The following is a 9,614-nucleotide window of genomic DNA, read 5'->3' as shown; positions in this document are numbered from 1 at the left end:
GTAGAGCCTGATCAGGTGAGCTGCTTGAAGATCCTTGCAAATAAATTATTGCAGTCTCCATCACTGGTGGTTTGAACTGACCTCACTTCTTATATGGCTGTCCTGAGGTTGGACTAGATCTTCTGCATACACAAACCCCTGCTTAAATCAGGTAAATCAAAACAACAGTGGTAGGGAGTAGAGAAAGAACAAAGTGTCAATCTAAAAAAAATGGCATTTTCCCTGTACAACTAGCAAATATATTTTTAAGCAACTTGAATGTTTAGTTCAAAGCTTACTGTGTTGTCTTTTATATCCACAGGTATATATTGAAAACAATAATTCTGGGCCAGATGCTCTCCTTATTTATCTGTGGGACTGCTGTTACAAGCCAGTACCTAGCAGAAAAATACCAAGTGAACACTCCAATGTTTCAAAGTTTCATCAACTATTCTTTGCTTCTTCTAGTATATACAACAATGCTGGCATTTAGGACTGGTATGTGAAATACGGGATGGGAGATTCTCGTTCTTTTTTTTTTTTATTATTTTTCCTTCTCTTCTACATTTTCCTTTCAGAATTTGAAACTAAAAAACTCAATACTCATCCTGCTTTTTAAAGTTCCTGCATTGTAGTAACACATGGGAGTGAATTTCTGTTTAAAATTTTGTGTTCTTTGGTTTGAAGTCCTGTGTTATATTAGGGAAAACAGGCTTTGTTGTAACAAACTTTGTTACCAGAAGCTTTAATTTATTTCTCTTATTCTTACTATTTACTCTTTAAACAACTCTAGTCTTGTTGATTTCTTCCTCATGTTGAAGAATATTTGTGCTTTTTACCATTTGCATTGTCTCCTCCCAGGCTGTGTTTTGCTGTTGTTCTGTCTTTCTTAAGCAGGGGCAGGCAAAGTCAAACATCTCAGTATTATTGATGCTTCTAAAAGGCAAAATTCCTATGCAACATTTAGTTGGAAAGAAACACATACTGATTGCTGCTTTCTTCTAAACAGGCAGTGACAGTCTTTGGCAAATTTTGAAACAGAGGTGGTGGAAGTATATGTTTTTGGGACTGGCTGATGTTGAAGCCAATTACATGATTGTAAAAGCCTACCAATATACGACCCTCACAAGTGTGCAGGTAAGGACTGATCTCTCTTTGTGAACTGTTGCTTTTATTACAGTTTTAGAGTGGTTTCCGAAATGAGATTCATAGAACAGACATGGAAGCTATTTAAGCCTGAAAAGAACTTTCCAATATTTATTTTCTCTCTGCAGTACAGAGAAGAGCATCCTGTATCATGAATAACCTTTCCAGGAAGCAGAGAAAATTGGCTGGTATTATCCTGTGCCAGCTCTTGAGTTGAACTCTAATTATTTTGATAAAAGCACTTCTAAGAGTTTGCTGACAACTGCTCAGTTTTTTTCTCCTGACACAAGATAAAGATTTATGACCAGATAGCAGCCTCTCAGTGCAGGTTCTTGCTGATGAGAGCAAGGTGGATCTCTTGCCTAGTCCTAGAAACTGCTGGAGGTGTTGTGAGATGTAACCCTACATGTGAGGACGCACTGATAGTTAGCTGGTGTTGCTGACCATGCAGTGAGGAATGAGCCCTGTGGCTTTTGGATGTGGTACTTCAGGGCCCTTTCTGGAAGAGGCAGAAGGGAGGTCAGCATGCCAGGGTTCTGAAGTAATAGTAGACATCCTCTGCAACACCAGCACTTTGTGCTGCATCGCTCCAGTAGGATAAATGTTGTGTTCTGAAATAGCTCTGCAAGCAGAAGGGCTAAAACTGGGGTTTCTCTGTGACACTACACAGACAAAAGTTGCTGGAAGAGTCACTGTTTTCCTTCTGCCTCCAAATTGCATGCTTCTGAGCTTGCATGGCCAGATCCTCAAGGAAGCTGGCTCAGGGCACTGAGCAAAGTCAGAGTAAGCCCTCTTTGGCTGGACTATTGGCTAGCCACGTCAGGCCCAAGTTAGCTCCCTGTGTGGCTTCACAGCTGCTGTAGAAACAAGTGAGGGGATGGTGCACAAGCAAGAAGGAAGTGTGTCCAGGTCATGCCAGTTCGTACCTGCTGGTACTGGTGGTGGGGATCTGTGGCTGGGGTCATGGCCTCACCTACCTGAATAAAAAAAAAATGAAATATGCAGACTTGGCTGTTAGTTGGAAAAGAGTGTTTGGATGTCAGTGTTTTACAGAGTCAAAGTAACAGGGGTTAATAGTTAAAAGAACTACCTGTAAAGCAATAAACCCCTGTGATCTGGGCTCTCTTTACAGAACTGCAGTAACTTTTCTTTGCACTGCTAAAGACCAGAGCGACATGTTTCTGTCTCAAGATCACGTTAAGCTGATAATCAAAACAGTGTTCAATAATATGCAGCTGAACAAGCCAGGACTTTGATCCAAGTTCCCAGAAGTCTTAAAGCTATTCTCATGATTTCTGTCATGGAAATTAAGAAAGAATAGATCTAATAGGTTGTCTTGTCTGGTTGCCAGACTCAAGCATTTTCTGAGCCTTTTTCCCTTGTAACCATCAGACTGATGCTGCTGTGCATTGGTTCACTAGTTGCAATTTTGTTATACTTGCCTGTTGCTGTAAGGTTTCTTGCATATTCTCTAGTGTCACCAGTTTCTCACCAGTGTCAGAAGGGAAAAAAAAAGCCTGTGATTTGCTCTAGTGGAAAGGCATTTGCCTTCTGTCATTAGCAAGCAGTTCTCCAGCTACATCAGAACCTGTGGTTCAGAGCACCCAGCCTGATGGGCCTACCTGCAGTACTATCTGTGAGTGGGTGCCCTGGGAGTGTAAAAGCAACACTGGGCTGTATGGCACCTTCTCAAATACTAGGTAATCACTGTTAAAATACTGGCTGGCTGGAGCTTCAGCTCAGCTCTGTGAAATGTAGGTTCAAAGATAAGTTTTCTCAGCTCAGCAAGGAACTTCCATGTATTTTCTCACACATGCACACAAAAACAGAACAGATTTCCCTTTAGTTATCAAGTACCAGTGTTGCACAGAAGGGGTTAGGCGATTTTAAAAGGCGATAACAGTGGGACGGTAGCTCTCATTTCTCTGTAAATAAAGAAAAATACTTCGGTCCACAGCTGAACTATTTCTATTTGGCTGTGGCTGAGGCAGTGCCAGGGAGGCTTCTTGCTGCTGGTGTTCTTCTGTTTTGTGTCAGGATTTGACTGTGCTGCTGTTTGACCACTTACTTCATAGCAGAAACCAAGCAGCATAGCTGTGGTTTCATGTTGTTAACAGTTTTTTTGGCACATTTAGCATTTGTTCTGTAGATGCTTTGAGTGGAGGAATTTTTCAGGCAGCTATTGACAGAATATCTGCTGATGGAAGAGTGTTAATCTCAACAGGAGAAAATGCAGGATGAGCCTCTGGGGCTCAGCTGGAGGCTAACCCAGAGGGAACCTTGCAGGGAAGTGAGCAGGCTGAACAGTTGAGCTTTCTTGCTTGCAAAGCTATCTAGAGCTGGCAATTATAAGCAACCCAATGACCTCCAACAATCTATGATAATTTATTAACCATGAATTAAAACATCTTTTAATTATTTACTTGCCCTACTTTTAAAAGCTCCTGTAAACAGTGTGGCTATAGCCTGGCTTGAGTCAAAACATTTGTAAAATCAAATCACCAGCATATCTGTTTTTTCCCGATGTAAAAATATGGGCTTGAATTGAATGAGATGAGTCTGATGAAACTCTACTGCAATAGCAGTTAGTACTGCAGTACTGCTGTAGATGTCATAAAACCTGGATAAATAAACTTTATTCTATTAATTGATTCCATTGGCACAATTCATTGTGGTATTACATCTGCTTTGCACCTCTTTGATCTTGATCCTGTACAGAAGAGTTCTGTAATGTACTAGATGAAGGGAAGGCAAGATCTAGTAGTTGGAAATCTGATTTCATCTGTCTGTAATTGAGGGTAATTGTCTCCTGGAACAGATTACCAGGGTATGCTCTTCATTGTTTGGTGCCTGTGTGTCCTGGCTGCAAGTCCTCTAACCAGGATGCTGTAGCTCTACAATATGTTCTTGGTCTGGATGCTGCAATTCCCCGTCTGACGTTACTGAGGGAGCTTCTGGTTCATTATGTACAACTCCCTTGCATACTAATTAAGATTTTTTTAAAAGATTTTTTTCTTCTGCTCTAACCATTTGGGTTGCAAAACTCTTCGGAGGTTAGAAGGCTACTTGGTAACATCTCAGTTAATGGGGAAGTGAGAGCTTACTTGTTAGGAGGTGTCTACTAACAGAGGGGTATAAATTTTGCTTTCTAATGTTTGTAGTATTTCTTGTTGTTTGATACTAGTCAAAACAGTCAAATTTGAAGGAAATATTAGAAGTTTTTTTCTTGAGTCTAGATTAAAGGTAAGATAGAGAACAAGGCCTGTGACAAGATATAAAGTCACAGGATGATATTTTTCCATAGTGTAAAGTTATATTGAAATACTTGGTATTGCATATTGGGACTTGGCAGGTTGTAACATCTCATGACACAGCCTAGGCAAGTACTTTCACACTTCCCAAACAGACTAAACAAACTGGACAAGCTGGAGGCAATCCAAGGAGCAAAGACAAATAGATGGATTAGCGCACCGTTAGGATTTAATTTGTAATAGCTTCCCTTAACACTATGCTTGTAAGACTTTAATATGTGTAGTTATGAACAAGTAAAACCAGACATATCATCAAAACGTTAACGAGTTTGGTTACAGCCCTGGGGTGAACTGATGGAAGCCAGTACAGAAGTCGACTGCAGTGGTGCACTTAGGCAGGCAGAGGCTGACAATGAACATTAAGGACTGATGGCTCTTGATTGCAGTGATTATGCTCTAGTCCTGTTGACCTGGACCTAGTACTTTGTGGGGACTTCAAGAGGCCCAGTTTTAAGGGCTGACATTTGAGAGCAGTTTGTGAGCAATCTTTGGGAAGCTGGCTATATGTTCTGCTGTAGGTTGTTCCCTTATGTAGTTTTGTGACGCTCGGCCGAGGCAGGTCAGAAAATACACTTTGTCTTTCCTCCAGACATATTCAGAAACAGTCTATTTCTTTGAATTAAATATTAAACCAATTGTGATTAGCTCAATAGTCTTGGTATTCTTTAGTTATTCTAGAACATTAGGCCCATCTTATGCTGCCGTGTATTTTCCTGTATTAAGCTAACTCTTGATGCTTTCTGTCCTAAAGAAGAATGGTTAGAATATCCTTGAAAGTGTTCAAGGCCAGACAGGACAGAGTTCTGAGCAGCCTGGTCAAGCAGAAGGTGTCCCTGCCCATGGCAGGAGGGGTGGAACTCGATGCTCATTAAGGTTGCTTCCAGTCCAAATTGTTCTGTGTTTCTGTGGGTGGGTCTAAGAGTAAGGCAGAGATATATAGGAACATGTAGAGAGGGGATAAGAAAGAAAGGCAGAGAAGTCAATGCCACTGCTTGTCATGGAATGCAGACATCCTTGAACCACAGCTGTTCAGTCTGCTTGGGGCAGTGTCTGCAAACACATCTGAAGTGCTCTCAAATTCTAGCCGCTGTGTGTGTCTGTGCTGCTGGGGCATGGAGGAATTAGAATGGGTTGCCTGCTTCTGATCACTTGAGAGTCAGCTGTAGCAGAGTGATGAAAATGCACTGGGGGCTTGTGTGTGTTTTTGTGGGAAGCTGGAAGATGGGGAAGGTAACTTTTGGAAAGCTGTTCTTCCCACCCTGTCTTATTTCTACCAATTTTGCACATAGCTTCCAGCATGTGTACCCATTTTGGTATTTAGTTGAGGGGGACAAAAAACTCAAAGCTGCATGGTCAGATCCTCATCCTGGTCACTTCTGTGTAAAATCAGATTGCTTGTATCCATCAATAGTTCCAGATTTTTATTTTATGTACATGGAGCCCTGGGGAATAACATAGTTTCAGAGCAACATCCTCATTTGTGAAGCTGCAAAGATTGATTAGATCCATCATTAGAAGAGTTTCTAAGTCAGTGCTTTCCTACCAGGAGGGAGGGTACCCCTGCTCCAGCTCCTCCTTCACTTTCAAAATGCTTTTAATGGTAAAATATGGGTCTCACCCCTCTGTCAAACAAGTCCACAGGGGTTGCTTTGCAGGTTTCCTTAATATCTGATAGCAATGGAAAGTAAGATTCTGTATGTTTGCATTCAGGATACTGCAGTCCAGACTTGGGGTGGGTCTCTAACTCAAACCATTTTTCTGTGCACACAGCTGCTGGACTGTTTTGGGATTCCTGTGCTGATGGCTTTGTCATGGTTCATTCTCCGAGCAAGATACAGGCTGATTCACTTTCTTGCTGTTGCCATCTGTTTGCTGGGTGTAGGAACAATGGTGGGTGCAGACATTTTGGCAGGGAGGCAGGACAGTGAAGAGAAGAGCGGAGAGATGGTTCCTGTGGTGGGCTAACTTGTACAGCAGAAAGAGGAGGAAATGCAGAGGGAGCAGATATAGTTCTATTTTAAAAGAGGAGAACATATGCTGCTATTTGTACTTCTTGTCTAAGAAGAGGTGATGCTGATTTTATGGGGAGCTCTGGAATTTCTTTGCTTGTAGGTTTGGACTATTTCTTCCACAAGAGCGGAGAGATGGTTCCTGTGGTGGGCTAACTTGTACAGCAGAAAGAGGAGGAAATGCAGAGGGAGCAGATATAGTTCTATTTTAAAAGAGGAGAACATATGCTGCTATTTGTACTTCTTGTCTAAGAAGAGGTGATGCTGATTTTATGGGGAGCTCTGGAATTTCTTTGCTTGTAGGTTTGGACTATTTCTTCCACCTTAAAAAAGAAACACTAGTGTTAAGCTTAAATTTTGCTGCTGTTCGTTAGACATGACGGAAAGTCTCATTCTTGAAAGCTTGTTAACTTTGACTATCATGTGAGATGGTTTAATAGAAGAAGCTGCCTCTCCCTGCAAACCTTGTCTCGCTTACACAAGCCTGCTGGCAGCCAAACGTCCTTGATTTGAGTGTTTTTTTGAGTACAAATACCAAATAAAAAGTTACTCACAGCAGCTAACTTCTTTGAGTTGTCTCTGGCAGACCCAGCAGAAATGGTCCATGTATCCCCAGGGCCCATAGGTTGCAGCCTGGAAAGCAGGGGCTGGCTACAGGAGAGCAAGAGGAGACAGGGCAGGGATGCTGGGAATCCTGGGGCCTCTGGGAGGGAGGCTGGGCTCTGGGAACCAGGATCAGTCTGGATGTAGGTAAGGGCAGGTCTTGTCTTCTGTATGAGAGATGTCTAAATCAACTGGTGTTAGAGTGATCTTATTTTGAATAAGAATTTGGAGTTTTCAGAGCCAGAGGGTATGAGACAAGGTAAATTTCAGGGCATTGCCTTCATCAGGCAGCAAAGAGATAAACCTGTGTGATGTTATTTTGGGGCCTTACTGTAAGTGAGGTACAAGACAAACTGAGGTTTAGCTTTACTGCTGTGTGGTACAAGTATCTTGGTCCTGAGGGTGAAAAATCTTTCCATGAGACTTTTCAGACAGTTTTGCATTATTTGCTGGCCTGGGGATCCTTACTACTGCTTACCCTCATGTTTTAGACATATTTTTTTTAGTGATTGCCAACTGGCTCAGTGAAGGAAATTTTAAATCAGTTCAAGGATTTAAAATAAATTCAAGGATTTCAAGTGATCCTCTTGCTATTTAGCTGGTGCATAGCAGCATTCACTTTATGAATGTTAGTACAGGGAGTCCCATTTGCACAGTATAAATACATTGCAGCAGGACACATGATACCACCCATCTGCAGTGCCCACGTAGGACCTGTCATAAACCTGAAGCTGAGTCCAGGTCCTGCCAAAATCGATAGACTGATTTTAGCAAGACTTGAATCAGGCCTTCCTGCAAAAGTGGGCACAGTATTCATGAAGGGCAGAGAGCATCTCCAACTGGGAAGTTTCTCAACGACCTGCAGTGTCCAAGGTCAGCAGAAGTAGAATTGGACCAAGTGATACAGCAGTGTCTTGGTGAGGATGAGGTGTAAATGCTGGGTTTAGCTCATTCCAGACTGTGCAGGGTGAGGTGAGCAGGCATCAGAGTCCATACTCAGACACTCCTTGGCGCACACAGGAGGTGTTTCCCTTCCCCTTCCCCTGGAATGCGCTAGGAAGATAGAGATGTTAGAAATAAATTTGTTTGTCTTTTTAAGGAAAGTTCAAAAGTGTTTGCAGCATTACCCTTATTGTGGATTAATATTTCTGTACAGGTAGTGACGTGGTGATTGGAGATGTCTTAGTGCTTCTTGGTGCTTCTTTGTATGCCATTTCTAATGTGAGTGAGGAATACATTGTGAAAAATCTGAGCAGAGTGGAGTTTCTAGGAATGGTGGGCTTGTTTGGGACTATTATCAGCGGTCTACAGCTGTAAGGATCTAATATTTATTTTAAAACTAATTAAGAATATTCTACAGATGATTGCTTGTCTACCATGAAATGATGTTATTAAATTAATTGTTTGTTACGTCTGCATTTGGCCAATATGGGAGTCCTTCCACTTGAGTTGATTTTTGTTGCTGATCAGCATCCTTTTTATGTCCTTTGTATTTGTACTACTCTTATTGCAGCAATTCTAAAGCTGAACTCCTGCAATTTGAACACATATGATACTTGGCTGTGTTTTTGATTTTGTTGATGCTCATGAGGACTCTCGTTGTGCTGAGGACTGTTCACAGGAGTGTATATCTTAATGGATTTTCTCTGTGGAAAAGTTTAGGAGACAATTGTTAGCAGGAGATCTTCCATATTAAACTCAAGTTTAAAATGAAGACATGTATACTCTTACAAATAACCACGTTAGAGTAACAGACTACATGCACTTAAGTCTATCTAATGAATTTTATGTTCCTCATTTCTCATCATTATAGTTAATAATTTCCTCAAATGGTATATCAAATAAAACTGAATCTCTGAAGGATTAAAAAGCCTGGGAAGAAGGCATAAGAATTAAATAACAGTGCTCTTGACTTTCAAGCACTTTAATTTTCAAGTCTTTTTTATGCTTGTTAGATGTTGGAGTTAGTGTCATTCAATAAAATTGCAAACAAAAAATTAAGGGATTATAAATCAAACTGTTTCTTATATATTTTGGTAATTAAGTTCTCTATTTGATTGTGATTTTTTCCTTTTTTATTCTATTATATCTTTTCTTTAACTTTAGAGCCATTGTGGAACATAGGGAGATAATGAGAATTCAGTGGAACTGGAAAGTTGGTATGTGTATGACAAAACAATGTGCGTGTTACAGAACACTGGAAAATTGTAATCATGTAGACGTCTAATGCTGAGGTTTTAGTTTTCTTTCTCTGAATATTAAGCAGCATTAATATTGTCACAAATTTATTTTCTGCAAACTTTGCAGCTCAGAAAAGAGATAAGCTTTGCAGGATTGAACATTGAAACAGTTTTTGCGTTTCACATATGACGTTAAATAAGTTTTCAAAATAAATTGAAATAAGTAAAACTTAAAACTGTTTAATTACTGAGATATTGGGTGCTGGAACATCACAGAATATTTTTATGTTGTCCTGCTTAAATGAAATACTGGAAAAATTGATTTTGTGACACATTTTGACCTTAACAGAACTAAACATTATCGAGAAATGTGGCTCTAAATTTCT

General features: G+C 40.6%; 1 protein-coding gene across 1 annotated transcript in view; it reads left to right on the top strand.

Moving 5' to 3' along the window:
* Positions 1 to 301: 301 nt before the first annotated feature.
* The window catches only part of SLC35F2 (solute carrier family 35, member F2), a gene marked incomplete at its 5' end in the record, with an annotated part of 13,699 nt that continues 4,386 nt past the window's right edge, over positions 302 to 9,614 (top strand). Inside the window, 5 exons of the mRNA XM_009081627.1 lie at positions 302 to 477; positions 989 to 1,116; positions 6,207 to 6,364; positions 8,203 to 8,361; positions 9,155 to 9,207. Coding sequence (XP_009079875.1) covers positions 302 to 477; positions 989 to 1,116; positions 6,207 to 6,364; positions 8,203 to 8,361; positions 9,155 to 9,207 — 674 coding nt within the window. The remainder of the gene's footprint in view (positions 478 to 988; positions 1,117 to 6,206; positions 6,365 to 8,202; positions 8,362 to 9,154; positions 9,208 to 9,614) is intronic.

Source organism: Acanthisitta chloris, unplaced genomic scaffold, assembly GCF_000695815.1.
Source record: "Acanthisitta chloris isolate BGI_N310 unplaced genomic scaffold, ASM69581v1 scaffold16629, whole genome shotgun sequence".
Classification (NCBI taxonomy): Eukaryota; Metazoa; Chordata; class Aves; order Passeriformes; family Acanthisittidae; genus Acanthisitta; species Acanthisitta chloris.
This window is presented reverse-complemented; position numbering and strand designations above follow the sequence as displayed.